This window comes from Molothrus ater, chromosome 2 (genome assembly GCF_012460135.2).
Source record: "Molothrus ater isolate BHLD 08-10-18 breed brown headed cowbird chromosome 2, BPBGC_Mater_1.1, whole genome shotgun sequence".
Classification (NCBI taxonomy): Eukaryota; Metazoa; Chordata; class Aves; order Passeriformes; family Icteridae; genus Molothrus; species Molothrus ater.
The window spans coordinates 40278166-40301401 of NC_050479.2; the positions used below are offsets into that span (position 1 = coordinate 40278166).

Below are 23236 nucleotides of genomic sequence, written 5' to 3' on the forward strand. Positions count from 1 at the left end.
GTGTAAGTACTTAACTGTATTGTGTTATTCTGATCTTGTTTTAAATATAAATTTAGAAAGCTTAATGTAAAATATCATTTATTGGAAGTAATATGTTTGTGGTGACCTTAACAGCTGCCTCTGTACTGCTGTGATTGCTGACCTCTGTATGGTATGTGTGTAATTTCACATCTCAGTACCTGCTTTTAGGCAGATCTAACAGATATGAAAAAAAGGCAGCAGCAGTATCTTGTTCCCCATCCTGCTTACCTGTTCCTGCCATGTAACTTGTGTTGGATCTGTTGGCTGCATCATGAGTTGGTTCATCTGGGAGACAAGTTTCCTCAATGTCTTCTCCTGTCCCTACCAAAAACAACCTTGAAAAGAGCAAACCCCAAACACTAACAGATCAACCAGTTCTGAGTTCTGTCTATGAAATGCTGGGTCAGATAAAAAACAAACAAACAAACAAAAAAAAACCACAACAAAAAAAAACCCCAACAAAAACTGGGAGGTGGGGGGAGAGAAAAGTACCACAGGTTTTGGTAATGGCTTACTTCTAGATTAGCTGTAACATGAAGCCCTTTATTTAGTTTGACTATACAGATGAGGATGACACAGCATTGCTTTCTAGCCATATGTAATCTTGTGTCAAATGTCCTTCTGTAACTTGTGCATTAACTGCTACACTTCTTGCTGCAGGCCTCTGAAATAATTAAAAACAGAGTATTAATGTGGCATTGAGGTGGAAACCTTTTGCTGCTGTTGCTGCAAAGGGGAGGTCCAACTGTGCCTTAAAAGTGGCCACAGAGGCTGTTGGAACTTTCAGTGAAGTGGTTCAGCTCACTGAGTGGGTAGGGGACTAACCACCTATTTTTTATTTATATTTTCAAATCTTTTGTCTTAAGGATTAGAGCATCGTACACTGATGGTTCAGACTAGTCTAAAGTTTTATGCAAGCCCACTGCCAATACATTGTTTATGGAGGTTCTTCCATCAGCCAGCTAGCAGTAGAGCTGAAAAAAGAGAGTGTGTGTATGTGTTATGTATGTGTATATATTTAGACTTATGTGCATTAGTTTTGTGGGCTGTTTCCCCATTTTTTTGCTCAGATACACTTCCTGGTACAAAGCTTTTCATCTAGAATGTGATTAGTCCTGGGCTGCCAGCCTATTGATCTGATGTTCTCATGAACCTCTAAAACATTTTGGTTGAAAACTTTTTTACCTACATCTGTAGCACCATCATCTGCTGCTCTTACGTAGTTACTGTGTTTTTGTTGCAACTTGAATATGAATGTTAGGTAGTCTGCATTACTTAGTTAACTTTCTTTTACTTAAGTATACTTTGGCATTTATGCAGCATTTTGGGTCAAATTACTTATTCTAAGTGTCTGTGTGCTCTGTATGCACATAGTAGTATAAAAGCAGAGGAGTCTTTACACTTAAGGGACATTATGGCATGTGGCAAAATGTGTTAAGTAAGCATTTTTAATTGTTGAATGTTGAACTTTCAGAAATTGTTATTTGGGAAAAGTTGGCTAGACTCAGAAATACTGAACTTCAAAAGGGAAGTTGCCCAATTAATAGGTTTAAGGACTGTAGTAGTTCTAAAACATTGCAGTTCTTGTATTCAGTAGCCAGCGCTTTCAAACAAATTCCTAAGGTTCTTTCTTTATACTATTAAATTCTTTGCTCTTGCATAACAGTTGGGATAAAAATGATCATTTGGAGGTACTGAGCTTTTTCTCCCTTTTTGCTTCCTTCAGTAGTTCCTTGAAACAATAACCTCTAAGACCAAAACAAAAACATAAAAGAAGAAGGGAGAATGGAAATTATTTATGTGAATATAAGGTGTTTTTACCAGTAATTAGGTCAGGGTAAAATTTGTAAAGACAAAAACTAGAAAATAATAAGGTGTTTCCAGAAAAATTATGTGTTGTTGGGACTGGAATGATAAGCTTGACAGAAATCTGACTTGAAGATCCTGAGCTATTGTAGGGTTGATACATGTGTACAATGCCATCAGTAGTAAGAGTTTTGAAGAAGGATTGGCCTATGTGTGTTCTGTGAAGGGAGTAGTGGAATTTAATAGCATGTGAATGCAAAAGGGGTAGGAAAAGAGGGTTATAGCTTGATAGGCTGCGAAACAGGGGTGCAGATGTTGGAAGTTGTGGTAAGTGGTAAAAAAAGGGATTAAACTGATAAATGGATTGATATCTGAGCTAAGAAGTAAATCTGATTTGTAACTTTCATTTTTAATTTAATTTGATGTAATGGGTGAACAGGAATAGATGTAAGCATTAGAGCAGTTTTACTTTTGGGCATTGGAGAAGAAGGGGGTTTTGTGCCTCATGTTCTTGTTGGAATTTTGTTTCTGGTATAGAGAAGAGAATAATTATAAACCCCCTGAGTCTGATTGATGTGAACTACTCCAGTGAGGAAGGTTTAAGATACACAGGTGTAGTGTGACATTTTTGTGGGGGGGAAATTGCTAATCTCAGTATTTGTTGGCTGCAAGGTTCTTTTATTAGATGTAATGCAATTTATCTGAGGTAAAGAATTCTGTGAACTAATTTACTTTTGGTTCCCATTTCCTGATTTGCTTTTGCTTCCAATTTTCTGGGTTGGGACCTTGTACAGTTCATCAATAACCAGTATGAGTAAAATTCAGTTCCATTTGGAACTTTGATTATGGGTTATATTTTTGTCTTGGTAACTGTTTATAGGAGGTGAGTAGATGGTCTGTTGGGATTATCATAGAACCACATAAGTAATTTAGCACTTAGAGAGATACACATATTAATCTTTGTGTGTCTCTGTCGGTGGACTTCCTTGGAAAAGATTTACCCCAGTTAGCAGTATAGGTTTTTCCCCCCCATAAGGCAATGTCTTGGTAGATATGGTTATGAAGTACTTATCTACCTGGTAGACAGGGAAGGGAAGGATGAATCTTGTCAGTCTTATTAAGAATAAAAAATGTAACAGTTAAAAGGATAGTGGTGGTAAGGGGCAGGATTTTTCATTCTTCCACCACTGTGTTATGGAGCAAGGAAAGGGAAAGTGGCTGTAGGCAGGTGGGAGGAGGAAGAGTATGAGTTTGTGTACACTTAGTGTTCCAAAGTAGTGGTTACCCATTCCTTTATGAAGTGAAATATGTGCTATTCTTCTGTTGTTGTGCAAGTTCCTTGAATTTACTAGCTAGGAGCTGGTTTTGCAGCCAATTCAAGAAATATATGTCTATGTGCTTCCACTGTAATGTACTTTGGTAGAAAGTTACAGATCCAGATTGCCCGCTAATTTGCAGCTCTGGGAAATCATGTGCTTAATATGACATGCCTAGGCTAGTGACAGCTGGGCTATAAAGAATCATTTCTATGGTGGAAGGGCATGTGCCCAGGAAATGTGCCAAGGAGGCTGTGAATATGGACACTGTTAGAGATGACTCACTTTAGGAAAAACATGTAGCTCGTGGCTTTAGCATGTTGGCATGCAAACACAAAAGTCTGCTAAATGCTCTGCAGAAGGAATCTTTTTTCAGCACTGTGACAGAACATTCATTGTTGTGGGTTTTTTTGCAAGCAAGTGGCTCTGCAGGCTCTCCTACTACTAGCTTATGGCAAAAAGGATGCATTTAAAGGTTAATTGTATACTGCTGTGGTGATTGCAAGAGGTAATTGTTGAAGAGTGTCTGCTGCCTTAGATAGTAGAGTTGACTAGTATTATGTGTCTAGGAGTTGAAATGTGACATTTTTTCTTGAGGCTTGAAGAAGGCAGGAGTTTCAGAGGATTGGAGAATGATTCCAAAGGCAAACAGCTTTTTTTATACATGTATACATGCATAAAATACTGTCTGCTGAGATGATTCTGCTCAGTCTGAAGTGTCATGTTACCTGTGTTTTTCATGGACTTCAGAGAGTCCTAACTGGAATGAGCAGTTCTTCTCTTTACTTCGTTTCTGTTCTGCATTGGCTACCCAGCAGATGCCTTTATTTTTTCCTTTGTGGTTGAACATTTTAGATGGCTGACAAACCTTGATGAAAGGACATAAATGCGCCACATGCAAAACCACAATGATTTCTTTGATTGCAGGGACCTTTTGGCCAGCTTGCAGTAAGGACTTGTGTTTAGAAGAGAACCTTTGGGCTCATCTGTATCTCCCTCCCCTCAAAGGGATGGCAGCCCCAGGACAGCTAGCATTCATCCTGACGCCAAGAGACTTCAAAGGAGGTAAGCGCCTCAGAAACGCTCCCCAGACAAAACACTTGTCAGTCCTGCACCCCAGCCTGGCAATATTCTTTACTACAGCACTACCATCATTCATGGCTCCTTTGGGACAATTTTTTGAGAACTCTATGGGTCCTCATCAGCTGCTTGCAGCCCCCTTAAGATTCACAAAGTTGTCCATTGCTGTCAGTTTGCTTAACAACGTGCCCCCAGTGGAAGGGAAAAGGACGTGCTACACTTCTGGAGTATAACTCAGACATATGCTCCCCTCTTCCCTTAGTTTTTTATTTTCATATTTTGGATGAGGTCCAAACTTGCACTTTTTTCAATTCTTCTTCCTTTAGGTTGAAGTTTGAGGAAGAAAAAAAAGAAGCCAAAACCAAATGCTGCTTACTTCCCACAGTTTTAAACCCATTTTTAAAATAGATTTCTGAATTAGCTCTTTATATCCAGATGATTTCCACCTAATTCTTTGTGTGCTTAAATTTCTAGTGAGCATTAGTCCAGAAAGGTTCTGTGGAAGTAAATTACTGCATTTTACTCTCCTTGAGGGAAATGTGTCCTTCGGAATTATTTTTCCATGTTAGAGATGCTACCTACATGAAGCACAGCCTTCCAAGTGCCTGTGGAAAAGTAATTTAGTAAAGAAAGCAATTCAAAATAAACAGAAGTTTACTTTGATATCATAAATTTAAACACAAAATGCCCATTGTAGCTTTTTAAAATCTATTGTTTTGTAAAAGCAGACTTTTCAGGGGTGACATCGACCCCTTCTCCAGCTAATTCAGGTGAATTGTGTGAATACTCAGCTCTAGATCTTTCTTTTCACATTCTTATTCCAGTAGATAATATATATTATGCATATTTTATACATATATATATATATATATATATAATTATATGTTCCAGTATATTCTTATTATATGAAAACTAAGAATATTACTGGAATCATAAGGAAGAACCTTCTAGGGGTTTTTTGCTGTGTTGGTTTTTTTTTTCCTATTTTTTTTTCTTGAGTAGGAACATTTGGGCATGTAGATCTTTAGTTAAGATGATCATATGTTTGCTAAACAGCTGCTATTTTTTTTTTCTAAGGGTGTGGATTTGGAGAGTATAGTTGGCACTCAGACTATGGAAGTTTTAGTATATTCAAGTATGTTGAGGTAGTGAACAAGTGGATTGTCTTGGAAACTAATGTCCTGCCTAATTATGCGCTTACATATGTGGAAATGAAGACAGCTTTTCTTCCCTCATTTGATCTGCCTTTTACTGTCAGTGAAAGTGGAGGTGGTTGTATTTGTTTTTTGGGGGGGGGTTTGTATTTTTTGGGGTTTTTTTTGTGTGTGTGTGTGTGTATTCTGGTTTCTTTTTGGGTGGGGGATGAAATTCTAAATAAATTTGGTCTTATGCCTGCTTCTCTAGAAATTCAGCAAGGAAGAGTAGAAACAGGACTGAGAATTGCTAGACTGCTTTCTAGTCTAAAAGTGTCTGTTGATGGACATCTCCTCTGGTAAAATGAGTGACTTAGCTATAGATGGTAAATGTTATATTATTTGGAGGCTCTGGAATTAAAAAATGCTTTAAAAAATCATTTTAAAGGTAAATCTAGTTACTCCTATTGTCAGTTCTTCCTGGAAGAAGCTGATATTCAAAGCAACATTCTTCCTCTTTCAAATTGAGAGTAGAACTCAATCGTTCATTTAGGAAGCAAAATCAATTTTAACTGTTTTCTTTAGTAACAGTTTTAACTGTTAATAGTGTTAAACTGTTTTCTTTAGTAGTGTACCAGATGATCTACTTCAGAATGGCAAGATTTTTATTCATGCTTTCATGATTAATAGTTTATCTTAATCTGTATTTCAAACCATCTGCTTTTGCTCCTCTTACACCTCGAAATCCCAAGGTAGTATATTAATTTGCAAGGTTAAAGATAACTAATTCATGGCATCTGTTGGTGTTTCAATACTTTTTCACCTTTCTAAGAAAATGGGACAGTACTTGAAGACTCTGCTCTAAAGCATGGATTGTTAGTTGTGTCAGGATGGGGAGGGAGAGGACAGTTTATCCAGCGGATGTCTTTGGTAGCATACCTGTGTATGTGTAGTGCTGTTACCTCATAAATAATAGTTGTTCTTTGAAATCAGTGGTTGTCTTTCCATGCCATCTGACTTTCAAGTGCTTTGAAACAAGTGTCTTTAGAAAATAATAGAGTTTGGTTTTACTTAATGAAATCTCTAGTAACATAAACCAATAGCTTTCAAATAATACACCAACCTATACCATTTCATGTTGTTGTAGTAGGAGGAATTAGATAGAAAATCATTAGCAGATGATTAGGTTGTCAAAGAAAAGCTCAAGTGAAGGATTAGGTACATTGAAGCACTCTGTGCTTCATGTTGGAGTCATGGTGGTATTCTTATTCCTTATTAATGAGGCTAAAAATTTTCTGTTCTTTCAGCTATGGAGAAAAATTACAGTGCTCATTGTGATTGCCTTCAAGAACAAACTATACTGTCTTAGAAAGATGATGTGAATTAGCATAGAAAGTTTTTTTTTCTTTCTTTGTTTTCTGCGAAGACATTTCTAAAAAGTTTTGAAAACATTGTAGCCTTTCCTGAAACTGTTTAACAGCTGTAGGACTGGAGTTTTGGAGTAATAGGATAGATTTGCCCATTTGCAGTGGAAAGGACTTTATTTACTAACACTAACAGAATTAAGTACCTGTAATGTTCAAATTTTGGAGAAACTTAATGTGAATATCTGACTTTTGGTATCAGTGAGTCTATCCCTTGTCAAATCCTTGCTGTCTGTTGAAAGGATTATTCTCTGGCATTGAGCAATCAGACTGGCATCTGGATAGGCTGCTTGAAGTTCAGGGGTGCATTGCTTACCTTCTGTCCCTTTGCAGTGATTGTGTACTGAGAAGAATGGAGTGAAAGAGCAGATAGTGATATGCTACTCATTTTGTGCTGTTAACATATGGCAGCACTGGGTGTCATTCTGATTTGATTTTAATTGAGTCAAAAATATATAATGTGTGTGTATATATATATATATGTAACATTTAAAACTAGTCAAAAAATGACAAGAATTGAGGCCATGAGGTAGATCTGAATTGTATTCATTAGCAAAATTGTTCATTTGCTGAATAACAGCAATAGCTGTCTTGTACTTACTCCTGAAGAACTCAATTTTGGCAGCTGATATCTGTTCTAATAATAATCTGTGGGTCTATAAATTGAACAGTCAGCTAGTGGAAAGTTTGCAAATCCTGATGAATTTTACAGATGTAATGGCAATACATCAACTCACAGGTGTCCTCTCTCTAAAGCCCTAAATAATTATTTTCTTGTATGTGTATTATTTGTTATGATAGGATGAGCTCCAGGGCAAGGACATTTACAGTGTTTGGGAGATCTTGATGCTTCTTGATACATGTTTTCAGACCTTTATTGTTGATGGAAGTTTTGGAAGCAGGAACCACAAATACATAAATGCCATTTCCTGTCATTGCCCAAATGCATAATTAACTTTTTGTGCCTGATCTGTATCTGTTTTGAAATTTCCCAATGTCCATGCGTGTTAATAAATAACAAGAGCTCAAATACCAGCGTTGTTCATAATGTATAATGATCTAGTGGCTACAATTGTAGCTTGGTATTGAAAGGAGAGTAAGATAAGTAAGATGGTGCCTGAAGCTGTGCTTGATGACTGTAAGGAAGGCACTTTGAAAAATTTAGATAAATGAACTATTATATCCCTTAAGGTATAGTTCCCTGGTTAATCATTCTTCCTCTTGTTATGAAGGGTGTCAGGGCCATAAATGTTTTCAGATTCATTTTAGACAGGTAGTTTGTGTTTCTGTCTCTGGTGGGTTACACAGCTTGTTTTGGGGCAGGCCCTTCTTTTATTGTGCTTGTGGGGTGGGTAAAAGCATCTTTGGCATTACATGATTCTGCCACCTGGTGGCTTCGACAAACAGCAGGGCCTTCAGATGCTGCTTAAAAGTGCATCCCCTCACATGGAGGGAAAAGTGGCTTAAAGTAGACGTGGAAGATGAGATACATGATGTCTGCATCTTGTTTTTCAAGTTGAGCATTTAAGAATCAGTATGCAAGTATTTAAAAAACTTCTGATTACTACACCTGTCAGGCTTCTCTGGGTTTTGAAATATGAGATGAACAGAAGACAAATCTCCATGTAACGGTAACTGCTTCCAGCCAAAATGCAATTTAGAGAAGTTATCATGTTGTGTGCATTGTGTATTTCAAGGTTCTTTTAATCTGGTTTCTTATGCTTGGAGAATTACAAATATCAATACTAAATTGATATCAGTACTTAAATATGAGTCTTTTCCTGGCCCTTATTACTTTGGCATAACTGAAAAATTTATTAAACAAATTATCACATCTCAAGTTGCGCAGTGAATATCAGTTTTGGTACTAGTCTGTTCTTTTCAGTTGAAGTTGTGTCTTTTTGTGTTTTTCTGTATTTGAGGTTTTTCTTCTAATGCAGTGATGGCAAAATTTCTGTATATAGGTCAATTTAGCAAACCTGTCATGTTATTTCAATCAAATAAAGTATTTCTAGCTTCTGATTGTTCATAGGTGTTTTAATGCTTGCAAATAGAGGTTCTAAGTGGAGTTTGGACGTGGCTTGTGTCCATAACTAAACAAGCTTTTTACACATTTATAAATGTACTTTGTTCTGCTGCTAATTCTGTACCATAAATGTAAGGTGGGAAATGCCTTTTCTCACAATGAATTCAAGTTGGGAAATTCTCTTTATTACAATAGGTGTGGGGAGATTTTACTTCACTTAAAAGCAAACGTATGCTTACTGTTGTTACTACAGTTTTCTAATTGCACAGGTCATTCAGTGCACTTACTTCAGGGTCCTTCCAGTCCTTCTTTTGTGTGACTGTGTTTGGTTTTCCTCTGCAGTCTCTCCTTCCCACAAGAAGGGAGATTTAGAAACAATTTCATCAGTACATACTTGGGTTGATTGCTTTAGCTTGGTCTCTCCTGTATAATATCATTGTGTAAGAAATGTGTATGTTCTTCACATAAGAGAAATACAAAGCATCTCTGAAGGTAGGCCTCTCCCATGTTTATTCAAATGTTTTTTAACTTTGTAGGGACTTAAAACAAGCAAAACTTATTATCCAGCATAAACAGAACAGATGACTGGGGATACAAGCATTATATAGCCAACCCAGGACACATAATAATCTTGATGACTTGTTTCTGTAGGTCTTCTGTCCTCCTCAGATTTCAGTTAAAATGTACCTTTGAGATTCTATACGAATTTTTTGGTGGATGGCCTTCTTTTTTCTCCAGTATACAGTCTTCAATTTTTATGTACTAGAAATTCTTTACCTATGGTACCTGCACTTATTTTGCAAGTACTTTCATGGTATAGAAGTAACTTGATGAAGGAGACTTCATCAGAGGTGAAGTTGCTATTGTAAGGTTTTCTGTGGTTTCACAGTTAAAATCAGAAGTCAGACCTCAAGAAGAGCAACCATAGTTTGGAAAGGATCTACAGAAACTGTTTTAAAAGTTTCTTCTAGCTGTTCCTTTCTCCAGTTTCATAATATCAGAGGAAAACCCCTTGTTCTTGCTGCAAAAAAAAAGGAAATATTCCATGTGCCCTCATTAATCTGCTTCTAATTTTATAGAGAAATAATAATCCTAAATTTGGATGGATGACTCACCATGGCTTCACTGTATTTTGAAGAAAATTCAATGCTGTGTTGTGGCTGATGCTTAGAAGAAGAAAACTGTTCTTGTTTCAGATCTTAAAGTGGAGCACTGAATGTTGCTAGTGTCAGTATATAAATGTAGTACCTTCTTGAAAGTATGAGTGATTATGTGTAATATATAATTACTAATCTAGGCTATGGGAGAAAATATAGTGCTTTCAGAGTTCTGTTTGAGAGCAAAAGGAGAATAAATACTGAAGAGGGTGAGAAGTTCAAGCAAAAAAAGAATTTGGGTAGCTTTAAAAAGGAAAGTGACAGTAGGTGTTAGGGAATGTAAGGCATGCCAGAGATACTCAGAAAAGAAGGAAAGGAGGCCTGTTGCTATGGTGATGCCAAAGTCAATTGATAGTAGCTCTGTGCTGGCCTTGTGCTGTTGTTACAAGGCATTATCTCTGGTTTGCATGGCCAGGTTTTGGTACTGGGGGGCTGCAGGGGCAGCTTCTGTGAGAAGCTGCTGGAAGCTTTCCCCACGTCCTATAGAGCCACTGCCAGCTGGCTCCAGGGTGGGTGTGCTGCTGGCCCAGGCTGAGCCCCTGACTGTGGCAGTGCCTTTGGGATAACAGATTTAAGAAGGGAGGGGAAAAACCTGCACAGCTGCAGCTGGAGAGAGGAGTGAGAATAAGTGAGAGGAACAGGCAAACACCAAGGTCGGTGGAGAAGGGGTGTGGGGGAGATGCTCCAAATGCTGGAGCTAACATTCCCCTGCAGCCCCTGGTGTTGGCCATGGTGAGGCAGCTGTGCCCCTGCAGCCCAGGGAGGTTCAGTGGGACCACAGAGATCCACCTGCAGCCCATGGGGGGCACCCACACCACCCACACGGGTGGATGTGCCTGAATAAGACTGGGACCATGTGGGAAGCTCACTCTGGAGCAGGTTTGACAGGACTTAGGACACTGTGGGACACCCACAGCTGTTCCCTAAGGACTGCATCCCATGGAAAAGACCCACACTGGAGCAGTTAATGAAATAGTGCAGCCTGTGGGAAGGATTCATGTTGGAGAAGTCCATGGAGGACTGTCTCCTGTGGGAGCAGGGAGGAGTGTGAGGAGCCCTCCCTCTGAGGAGAAAGGAGTGGCAGAGACATGTGGTGAACTGACCATGATCCCCATTCCCCATCCCCAGTTCCTCTGGGGGTAGGAGATGGAGAAATTTGGAAGTGAAGTTCAAGCCCAGGGAGAAGGGGCCAGGACAAATGGGTTTTACGGTTTGGTTTTATTTTTCATTATACTGCTCTGCTTTGATTAGTAATAAATGAAACTGATATCCCCCTTTTTTATCTGCTTTGCCCATGAGGGCAACTGGAGATTGTTCTCTCCCTGTCCTTACCTCAGCCCATGAGCCTTTTGCTTTATTCTCTGTCCCATAACCAGTGAGGAAGGGAGTGACAGAGTGCTACCTAGCATCCAAGCCCCCACAGACATAAAGTCAGTATATGTAGTTGTTGGCTCTAAAATGAAATACATATTGAGAAATTCATTACAGCTGTCTTAGCAAAAGGATCTATTGCATCTTCTTGTCAGGCAATATATGTAGGTTTTATATAAGAAAGCTTAAAAAATTTCCAAAAAGAATTAAGGAAAGGTGATAGTAAGATTTGCTACCATAGCAATTAAATTTGTTTGAGTACAACATATGAATCTGTTCAGATACTTCATATGAATGATGGAAACTTTGAAAATAAAAACCTAAAACCATCAATGAAGTTGAGTAATATTTCTGAGGCAAGGGGGAACCATAGAGAATTAAAAATAACTTTGAATATAGGGATCAGATAAAAAGATGGCATAATTCTAATAGATTGCTATTACTTATACAGATACAGTTGTGTGTTTGTGTGTGTTTCTTAACTGTATTTCCATACTTCATTTGTTTTAAAATGTAGAATTACTGAGTTTAGCGGATCAATGGCTTTTGTATTGTAAATTCAGACATGTAGCCTCAGGCACCTGATGATGAAAGTTTCAAGAGCAAAGACTAATTGAACTAGAAAAACAATTAAAATGATAAATGATGATTTTAAAAGACTATGTATAATATAAGCCTCGATCTTGGCTTTATTATCGAGCGGTGCAGGACAGTCCGGGAGCCCAATCCCTCAGAGAGACAGAGTGCCTGAAAGCCCAGTTAGCTCGTGGCCATCGCTGCGGGTTACCCTTTAGCAAGCTTGGTGATTGTCAGCTCTTTAGAGATTGCAAGCTCTCTTAGGATCTCAGCTCTTTGCTTGCTAGGTAGCAACAGACGTGAGAGAGGAGAAGGAGGTCCTGGCGGTTCTACAGCGATGGTTTATTGGGAAGTCTCTGAAGGGTCTCAGCGACAACTCTTCTTCTGTCAAATGAGCTAAAACAGCCCTTTTATAGGGTAAGGGGGATCTAAACTTGTCCAATAGTGGGGGTTAGGGAAAAGTGACCTATGGGTTTACAGAGATAAGCTTTGGGGTGGGGATCAGAGACAGGAACTTATTTTGCTGTCTCATCATGACTCAGCAGTTCCTACTGTTAAGCCTCAGTCCTCCATGGAGCTTTCCCAAGCTCCATGAGGTTTGCTACAACTATAAGTATTATAACATGTAGTAGTGTAATTGTGTTATACTGTTGTGCAACTGTGTAATTAAAATTATATTCTTAAATATTTATGTGAGTTATTTTCTACTTCTAATTTCTAGTTTTCAGCTGGAGAATTTGGTACCTAGCATTCTAGAGAATTTCTCTTTTGGGAAATTATATCTTATTTCGAGTTGTTAACTCTTTCAATCCTTGAGATAATAGAAACGGGAAGACACAACTCATGTTGACATCTGTGTGAGGTGTTGTGGATGTTTGGGGGTTTTTCCCATTGTTTTTCTTTTTCTCTTCTTTTCTTCACTGTGTTTGAAAAGGGTCAAGGGGTTTGCTTGCTTCCTTTACCTTGTTCTTTCCCAACCAGGCACTTCCAGTGGACTAGGAAGTAGTGATACAGTTGACTTCATGTGTTTAAGTTACTATTAAAATGAAGTGTGAGTTTTGAATATTCAGGAAATTTCATGTAGCTTTGAAACACATTTTATCCGCAAAATATAAATATAAAATTTTGATCAAGTTTAGGATGACTCACTATAAGACACATCTCAGTAATGTTCTTATTCTGGAGCTGCTAAGACCTGGAGCCTTGAAGGGACAGGAAAAACATGTAAAAGTTTTGGCAGAAAAACAAGTATTTCAGTACTGTAAGAGACTCTATCAAGATGAGTTACAGTTCTTGGAATATTTGTGGTGTCTGCAAGAAAGTAAGCACTATCGGGATGTTGTCTCTCAGTACTGAGATAGATTATATTTTTAAATTACGCTTTCTTTCTAAAATACGTGTTCTGGCTCTCTTGAAGTATTTTTAGCAAGACTTTGTTGATGAGTTGATGAGTTGATTCCTGAAGAAAGGTACCTAAATTTAGCTGAAGCTCTGTGTTAAAAATAGTGGATGAAGAAGGAACCCTAATCCAGGGTCTTATCTAAAAATAGTATGGTATGTGTAACTGGGGGTAGGAAAAATGCACATTTACCTACAGCAGGAGTCCAGAGAGGGGGTGGATGCAGTGAACTATAGATATAATAATCACTAAAAGACTTAAGTGAGTCCTAAGGACTAAAATTTTAATCCCTCAGAGGATTTAGATGAAGTTATGTCCTGCAATACATTTACCACTTCTCTAAAAATTTGAATCCATCCTTACAGATGAGAATTCAGAGTCAGGTGTCCTGGCTATGTGCCATTATTTTTACATGAAGTTTTATTCTGTCAGATAAAGTAAATGAATATTGTTGCTATTTATGTGCTCCTTGATCTGAGAGATATCTATATTATTATGCTAGAGGTCTTGTGAAAGTTTGGTACATACCATAGAGGTGAAACTAACTAACAAAGTGTAAAATAACTTGATAATCATAAAAACTAAACCACCAGTGTGTTTTGTGCAGCAATTTCATTTGAATAACTACGAAGTAGATATGTGGTTTGCTTTGTTGTGTGTTTTAAGGCTGGTACTGTAAGGAAAAGCTGAACTAACTGCTTCTCTTTAGTGTATTTGGGAAAAAGATGCTGCAAACAGTGGAAAGAAATGATTTGGTCCAGTCTCTTTCTTAGCACACTGTGTTGTATATCTTGTGTTAAACAGTCTTGTAATATGTACCAAGGTTTTCTTTATGAACATAGTAGCTTGATGTTGTTGTTAGCTTTTCTTTTACCAGCTGAATCTAGTAAGTTGTTATAGTCATTTTAAACAGTCTTCATTACTACTTTGCTTCTTTTTTCTTGAACAAAACTGTGCAAAAATTCTATACAATATATCAGATGCATAAGCATTAGTGGAGAAAAACCTACTTGACTGTTCAAGAAAATGAAACAGTGCAAAAAAATGAAGAATAAATTCTATTTCAATTGAAACTAGACAGCAGTCAGGCTTACTAAAGAAAATATTTAGAGGTATCTGCACAAATAAAGATGATCAACAAAATCGAGATAATATTTTCTAAGGAAAGGAAATATGTTATATGTAACACTATTTGATATTTGGAATCATTTAAATTTGGAATTATGGATTTTTTTAAAATTCCATAATTGGAATTTTAAAATTAAAATGTATTCTCCTCCATGTACACACTCTTGAGTAAATAATCCAGAGATATTTTTGAAGAACAACTAAATGTTAGTGGTGCTTCAAAACTACAGATAATTTCTTCATCAAAAAGAATGGGACAAGTCCCATTAATTTAAGTTACTTCTTTTTTTCTTTTTTTTTTTTTTACCTTAATACATTTTTTGGTTTTTTATTTTACAGGATACAAAATTATGGATAATAATGGAATATCTGGGTGGAGGCTCTGCCCTTGATCTAGTAAGTAAATTATGCATGGTTTTTTGTTACTTTATTCCACATAATTATATTCCTATCTTATAATTCTGGAAACTATAATAGATCACTTGGCTGTGGCAATGTTCACTTTCAGGAAAGGATAAAAGTATTTGTCAATGCCTGAAAAATGTTATTTTCCATGAGGCATGACTGATTATTTGTGTAAATAGAAGGGAACTAAGCAACATAATATTGGAAGCAGGATATAAACATCTTAGAATGGTAATCTTCAGTCAGCCAGAGAGCACTAGTGCCTGAAAATAGTTTTTTGTATCTCTTAATTCTGCCACTACAACTCTTATACAAGTTTATACATTTTAATGTATCTTCTTCACCACCCCCTCCCCCAAACAAATAAAAGGTTCCTTGTTTGAGGTCTTTCTGAAGCCTAAACAGACAGAAGTACAATTTAGGCTGGTATTAAAAATAATATTTCAAAGAAATAGAAGAAGCTCTGGACTCCATGGAGGGTATAGAGGCCTTGCAGGTAGCCCTGGATGGACCAAAGTGCTGTGCAGTCATCAAGGGTATGAAATTTAACAGGAGCAAGGGCCTCATTCTGCACCTGGGATGGAGTTGCCAGGTTTGAATTGGAATTCAAAGGGGTCAGTGCAGATCATGTTTTCTGTAACTGGATGCTGACATTCACTTCAGCTATTAAAAAGCACCCAAGCCCCCTCCCAAATGACACACCTCCTTATGTTCACTGTGGATTTAAAAAACACTGTTAGAGAAATAATAATGCATGTTTTAAGTATGTGAAAATTGTTATCCAAACTGAGGCAGAATGTCTTTGTAGCAGAGTTTGCAGTTGTCAGATAGGATAACTGATAAATGCTTGAGGAAATAGCGAAAGGAACAAGGTCACAGTAAAGGGATTCTGCTGGTGACATCCAGAGCACAGGAGTGGGTATTAAATGTGGGCTTCCTGCAGTTGTGTATTTTTGAACCCATTTATATCTTTAGCTTCCACATCTGTTAGGAGTTCTGTGGTTGTGTAAAAATTTATGAAGTTCTCAATAAAGATGTGATAAAAAATGTGTATTTATTGTTGTGATCACTTTTTTCTTCTGGACAGAAGAGCAACTAGAAATTAGGTTTGCTTTTATAAATTAGCTATTACTTTCTTTGTATAGGTATAAAAGAGCAGAATGAAAACACATGTTACCATATTTTCTTCTTCTTTTAAAATCTCACAAATTTCACTTGTGTGATGATTATGTGTTTATTCTCTAAGTTTGTTGCATAGAAATAGAAAGTACTTGTTCACATCTTAAAATGTTATTGAAGAAATTTCACCCCAGAAATGAAATCGTCCTCTAAGTGTCTATTAAGCACCTTTTGTGTGCTTCATTAATTTTCAGTTTATGTTCTGGTGTATGTTCTCCTAGTTCTAACGTGCACATTATGGTTCTCAACTAGAACCTGGCATGCTTTGCCACATTTTCATAGTCGAGGCAAGGATTACTGAGATCCTTGAATTTTATGTTCAGAGTGCAGACATGTCATTCTAGCTTGGTGTTTTCTGTACTTGAATATGCACTGGATGATTTCAAAATCCTGCCTCACAAGAAAAAGTACATATAATGCAACTGCATGTACATTTTTGGTCAAACTTCGAGTATAGTTCAAGTTTGTGACCAAGGTACAGTGCCAGTCTTCTCAGATTTACTCTGTTTTCAGTAATTCCTCCTCACTAAGGTGAGCTGAAGCTGACATAGGAGGTTTTCCCGCATTAGATGTGCTGTGTCATGTTACCAAGTCTCAAACTGGTGCTTACAGCCTGGCTGGAGCAAAGCTTTGAGAATGTCTTAGTGGGTTTCAGTGGTAATATTGTGTGTATTATCAGAGCTAAGGAAAAGCAAATAAGATTATAACTAAAGCTGCAAAGATAAAGCAAATGCATTGTTACATGAAATATTACCTCTGTTGCTATGCATGAGGATTTCTGAGGGATGTACTATTTTTAATTTTTATCTGAAAATCCTTATCTGAAATGCTTTCCTTCTCAGAGAATGAAGCTTTAGAGGTACAACGTTTTGATTGTGATTCAGTGAGTGCTATTGTGGAGTACACTAGAATAGTGGAATATTTCCAATATTAACTGTTGGACACAAAGTTTCAGTGTCTCCCTGGAGATGCCCTTATTGCTTAAGGACAGGGTTTAAGATGCCCTTATTGTCTCTCTGGGTAGTGACCTTTCCTCTGTTATTCTCAATTTTAGAATTCATATCACATGTAAAGAACTTTGGGATCATATAACGTTACCGATTCTTCTCATTAGAAAACTTACTTGGAATCTTTTAACAATTAGCAGATTTATATTTCCAGTATTACTTGAAAAAAGTTAATGCTTTGAAGGTAATGTTCTTTCAGCCTGTCAGTTTGAATTGAGTTTTAGAGAATTTCTCAAAGTCCAGTGCAGTACGTAGTCACAGACTGATGGATGTAGTACCTTGAATGTCTTAGCTTCTTGCTCAGGCTTTGAGATCTGGGTCCACATAGGGTCTGTGGAGTTGCACATCTAAGTTCAGAGTACTGTTAACAATCAGATGCTTTTCAAAGGTTAGTATATCTGACCACCATACCTGACCACAAAGCAGAAACTCAAGGCTCTGTCTTTATGGCACCTCTAACAAATTTTACGTAATATTTAAAATAAATTATTTCTTTGCCTGTTGTTCATTAAGCCATTTAGTTTAGAACTATGTGTTTTAAAAAAGAGTATTTTGTTTTGTCTCACATTATGAAGTTAGAAAATTGGAAGTTTTGAGGGCTGACAGAAGGAGTACTTTCTTTTTGTAGTCACAGTGTTATTTCTGTTTGTCCTTTTTTTATACATATTTATACATTTCTTGCATCTCCTAGTTAGAGCCTGGCTCACTTGATGAAACTCAGATTGCTACAATATTGAGGGAGATACTCAAAGGACTTGATTACTTGCATTCGGAGAAGAAAATCCACAGAGATATTAAAGGTAAATTGTTTTATTGTGATGAATATCAGAAGAACTCATGCAAACCTGTATGAGCACCCTTACATTGTCAAATGGTGTCAAATATCTTAATTTCTGGTATTTCTTCTTCTTTATTGCAGCTGCTAATGTATTGCTGTCAGAACAAGGGGAAGTAAAACTGGCAGATTTTGGAGTAGCTGGGCAGCTAACAGATACACAGATAAAGAGAAATACCTTTGTAGGAACACCATTTTGGATGGCACCTGAAGTAATAAAGCAATCAGCATATGATTCAAAGGTGAGGTACTTCAAGGCATTACTAAAGTCCCTTCCTTTTTCTAAATCGAATTATATAGGTTGGTCTTGAGAATGCAGCTTATAACTTTGGCTGTGTCTACATGAGGATGTGTTCAGGTGACACCTAGCAGCTAAAAGCTGTTCGTGAGGAAAGATTTCCTAATTTGTATCTAAGGTTTAAGTCTTCTAGTTTATTAAGACAATCCAGATGGCAAGAAATGATACAGTATTCACGAGTGCATCTCATCACCTTTTTTCCCACTCTATTGATGAGTATTTTTGGCTGTTTTAAAAGTAGAAGAGTGCCGATATTTAGAAAAAGTGGAAGAGTGCAAATATATTCAAACTGTCGATATTCTTCCTCTTGCTTTTAGAAAAAAATAGCCAGCAACACAGTTGAAGAATATGGATTTGGTTGGATGTGAAAGTGTTGTTTGAAAGGGCTGTTACTCATCTCTGGCAAAATGTGCTGCTCTGACCGTGTTCTTTCAGATTTGCCATTTGGGAGGTGTTAATATTAAATACCAGTTTATCTATATGCAGGATTTTGATCTAGGAGAGTGGCACATCAGCATACTGAAATCTCAAGACAAGCACAATATAGCAATTGTAATACATAGCTGGGTCACAATAGAAATGTGAATCCATTACTGTTCTCTGTATTCTCATCAGTATGGCACTGTGTGTCCCTGCTTGCCAGAAAGGAATATGCCCATTAGAGCCAGTTCAAGCCTATTGCTTTTTTCAAAGTTCTTTGTGTTGTTTACTTGTTTTTTATGCTTCTGTTTGTTTGAGGTACATCTACAGCTCTTGGCTGCCCCTGCCTTCTCCCTCCCCCACATGGCCGGGCTAGCTCAGCAGGACACCCATGTATCAGGAAAGGCTCTTTGCCCAGCCCACTGCTGCAGCTGTAGGTCTGAAACAAAGGTCACCCTCAAGCCCAATTTGTGTTGAGATCAGCTTTCTTTATTATAATAGCCAGTATTTCCTTATGTTCTTCCCTGAGCTCATCTTCCTTGCTCATGTCCTCTGATTTCCCTGTAGGGATTTGTTGATTGGCTGTATCTCCATGCAATGGGACAGGTTGGGATGTTTCTTTCCATTTGCCAAGGCTGATTCTGGTCTAGGCTGTACTATTGCTTCATTCCCTATTTGATATCTTTCTGTAAAGAGGCTATAACAAGCAAAACACTGTAGAGCCTGTAGAAGCTTAAATAACCCCCAAATCCCAATTTAAAGTTGAGTAAACATTTTTTGAATGGTGGTTGTTGTTTTTTCCCTTTGTGTGTTTTTGTGGGAGATTTTTAGTTAGTTTATTTGTTTTGGTTTTGGTTGGTTGGGGTTGGGTTTTTTGTTTTTTTGAGGTTTGGCTCCTGGGAGTGACCATCACTCAGACAAAGTATGATTCAGCTCTTACGTTTTTCATTCTGGCTGTTTCAGTCTGCAGTGTCATATAGACATAAGTGTCTTGGATACTTGATGAGGATTCCCCATAAAAGCTTGAAAGGGCTCTAGGTTTTGGCAGTGCTTCTGCTTCCTGTTTTGATTCCTGTCTTATCTGAAAACATGTTTTCTTAGCATGCTTCATTTTTCATAGATCTAGTTCTCTGTTCTTTCTACTATAAAACTTGTACTGTAAAAAATAGATATTTGATTTGAAAGTGTCTTTCTTTTGCACATAGCCTGTTTCTTTGACTTACAAGAACTTCAAAGCCAGACTGAATTTTACTCATTAGATTAGAAGAGGAAAGGCTTATGGCAGTATTGCAGTAAATAGTAGTTACCAGTGAGTTGGTGACTGTCATCTGAACTTGGAAGAAGAATTTCTGTTCAAGATTTGAAACTTTAAAAATTACAACATGTGAATGGAGTGTCACCACATCTGGAGGAGAACTATTTGTCCTTGTTCTGGGGTTCACTGTCACAGTCAAGTCCATCCTAGAAATGCCTAATTGGGTACATGTGCAATTGGTACTTCCTTTCTTATCTGTGAAAGGGGAGGATATGGTTCCAGAGGATTATGGGGTTAGTTATTTTTGATGATGGGTTTCCAAAACCCATCTGGGACTTCAAAGAGTCTAGTGCACATGACTATACCAGCCATGGTTTGTTGCACTTTTTTGTTCATTTTTGTGGAGGAAGGTCACTAGCAGTAGAGTTATAAGTACGGAAAAAAGGTTATAAGTAAGGAAAAAAGTTATAAGTAAGGAAAAAAGGAAGTATTTATACATATATGTCTGTGCAGGTGGAAGTCTGTGCACTCAAGCACATGTAAATTTGATGTTTATACTTCATATACACACTCTCCACCTGTGACTGAAAGTCTGGCAGAGGAAACATATCCATTTATGTGGCTTTAACACTTTACTCTTGACAAACTGAAATTCTGAATAAAGTGGAAATAATAATAATCAGTTGTTAACATGAAGACTCATCTTCACAGGTGACATTTTTCTTTTGTAACCAAGAAAAGCTTTCCTGCTAGAGGGAAGTTACTCATAATTAGGCTTGAGGAGAGCTTAGCTGATAATGCTCTTATTAAGATAAATGAAACTCAGGGCTCATGTGCTTATGTAATTCTTTGTGCTCAGGAACTGTTCTGTAACATGGGCTAACAAAATGGCATTTCATAAATTCAATGGTATGCTAATTGACTCTGATTTTTTTTTTTCATTCTTACTTGCAAAATTAAGTAACTAAACTCTTAACAGTAGGATACTGTCTGAACAAGGAAGGAGGAGCTTGTTTTGGGCCAGGCACTGTGGCTGTGATAGTGGAATGGATGTGTACAAGTCTGTCAAAGATAACCATGAGAATCCACAGGGATGACACAGGTGGGGTTCAGGGGTTCTTTGTAAAGACAGCAGTGATGAATGAAATCTCTGCTCTGTCCAGCACCTGGAAATAGATGTGTTTACAGCATATCAAAATTCCAACTGCTCTGTTTGGGAGTAAAACCAGACAGCTTATGTCAGATCCTTCCTGTTTTCCTGAGAATAAGACTTTGTTCTGCTTTCACTTAAAAAGAAACAGGAAAAAACCAAACATAAATATTTTAATTGGTATCTTGTCCTTGGAACAGACATTTCTGTGAAAATTTTTTTCTTTTACCTTTCTGACAGGCTTATTATCCATTCTCTTGACTTTTGGGTCTGTGATTTCAGCAAAACATGAGAGAATTACAATGCATTGCTTCACATTACTTCAGGTAGATTTGCAATAAGATTTGTATCAAGGGAGACAGCATTCCGTAGAAAGAGTAGCACATTTTGATGGTGAAAACTTTTAGAGGCTACTTGGACCAAAAAGCTGAATATTACTGTTCAAGAATGCATTTCTCTAGTCTGTGAAAAGGAATGATAAATAAAACCAGTGTTAAACTCCAGGGAAGTTATATTCTAGTGTATTAAATTTCTGATGGTTGTACTAGCTAATTTATGTTGAGGAAAAATCTTGTGCAAGTTAAAATACTTTATGCAAATATTTTAGTCTTACCCCATATTTACAGAGTGTACTTGAATATGGTAGATAAAATGCTAGTTTATAACAACTCTGACATTGCTTTTGATGTAGTAGTATTGATTTCAAAAAAATTAAACTCTATTTAGTAAAACTGTTTTGTACTGAAGAGTGGAGACAACCAAGAAACTCTGTTTACTTGGGCTATGAGGCTAATCACATAAAACAATGGTAACAAAACCAATTTACACATGAAGTTATTTACAGTAAAGCTTTAAAATCTACCTTTACAAGTGTGATGGTTGTGACCGGGGTAAAATTAATTTTCTTCACGGTATCTGGTATGTGGCTGTGTTTTGGGTGTGTGCTGCAAATGTTGATAACTCAGGGATGTTTTCCTGATTGCTGAGCAGCCCCTGCACAGAGTCAAAGCCTCTCCTGCTTTTCACCCACCAGGCTGGGGGTGCACAGGGAGCTGGGAGGGGACTCAGCCGGGACAGTTGATCCCAGCTGACCAGAGGGATATTCCACACCATATGGCCTCATGCTCAGCAATAAAACCAGGGGCTGCTCAGGGACTGGCTGAGCATCTTCCTCTTGGAGGAGAACAGCTGTTTCCACTTATATCACTTGCCTTTCTTGGGTGTTAGTGCTCTCTATTTTCTTTTCCATTATAATTTATTATTATTGTTATTTTATTTCAATTATTAAACTGTTCATAACCCACAAGTTTTCTCCCGTTACCCTTCAAATTCTCTTCCTCCCCCATTCCACCAGGGGACGGTGTGAGCAAGCAGATGTCTGTTGCTGGTTAAACTAGAGCAGCAAGCCAACACTTTCTTCTCTTTCTCCAACCTAATCTTAAAAGCATTCTTTCTTACAGGCAGATATCTGGTCATTAGGCATAACAGCCATAGAACTTGCAAAAGGAGAGCCACCTCATTCAGAATTACATCCAATGAAAGTTTTGTTCCTCATTCCTAAGAACAATCCACCAACGCTGGAAGGAAACTTCAGTAAATCCCTCAAAGAATTTGTCGAGGCCTGCTTAAACAAGGACCCAAGCTTTGTGAGTTTCATGTTTGTCAGTGTGTAGTAGAGAACTTGACTGCTTTACATGGATTGCATGAGTAAGTGTCATTCACCTTCTCTAATATGGTTTGACATAAGTGACAGGTATATTTTTAGATACTGTATATATTTAAAATCTCATTTGTATCAAGACTAAACTCTGGATTTCTTTGTTTTTGTAGTGAGTCACTCAATACTTAAACATGGTAAAAAAACCCCACTGTCTCTTTTTTTCTTTTAAGAGACCTACTGCAAAAGAGCTTTTAAAACACAAGTTCATTTTACGAAACTCCAAGAAAACATCTTACTTGGCTGACCTCATTGACAGGCATAAGAGATGGAAGTCTGAGCAAAGTCATGACGACTCCAGTTCTGATGACTCGGATACGTAAGTTTGAGGAGTCTATAAAATATCCTCCTTTAGGAGCCAAGGAGTTATTTTTAGCACATGTATTGCTGTATTCAGTTATTTGCAGATTTTCAGCTTAGTGGCCTTGCTAAATGAATGCAATCTCAAGTTTAGTATTGGCAGGGATTTCATGCAAGTAACAGTCACTGAGGAAAATCTCTCCTGGCCCATATTCTATGCTACCTTCTCTTTT

The 23236-nt window shown here is 37.5% G+C and overlaps 1 protein-coding gene across 3 annotated transcripts in view; it reads left to right on the forward strand.

Moving 5' to 3' along the window:
- STK24 (serine/threonine kinase 24) overlaps positions 1-23236 on the forward strand; it is a 52533-nt gene that overhangs the window by 21158 nt on the left and 8139 nt on the right. For 2 of the 3 annotated variants that reach the window (XM_036406886.2, XM_054518574.1), the window contains exons 3-7: positions 14777-14833; positions 17720-17828; positions 17948-18105; positions 22447-22632; positions 22877-23022. In XM_036406886.2, the coding sequence (XP_036262779.1) occupies positions 14777-14833; positions 17720-17828; positions 17948-18105; positions 22447-22632; positions 22877-23022 (656 nt within the window). Of the gene's footprint in view, positions 1-4070; positions 4209-14776; positions 14834-17719; positions 17829-17947; positions 18106-22446; positions 22633-22876; positions 23023-23236 lie in introns of all 3 variants that reach the window. The other variant, XM_054518573.1, reaches the window with a different exon arrangement.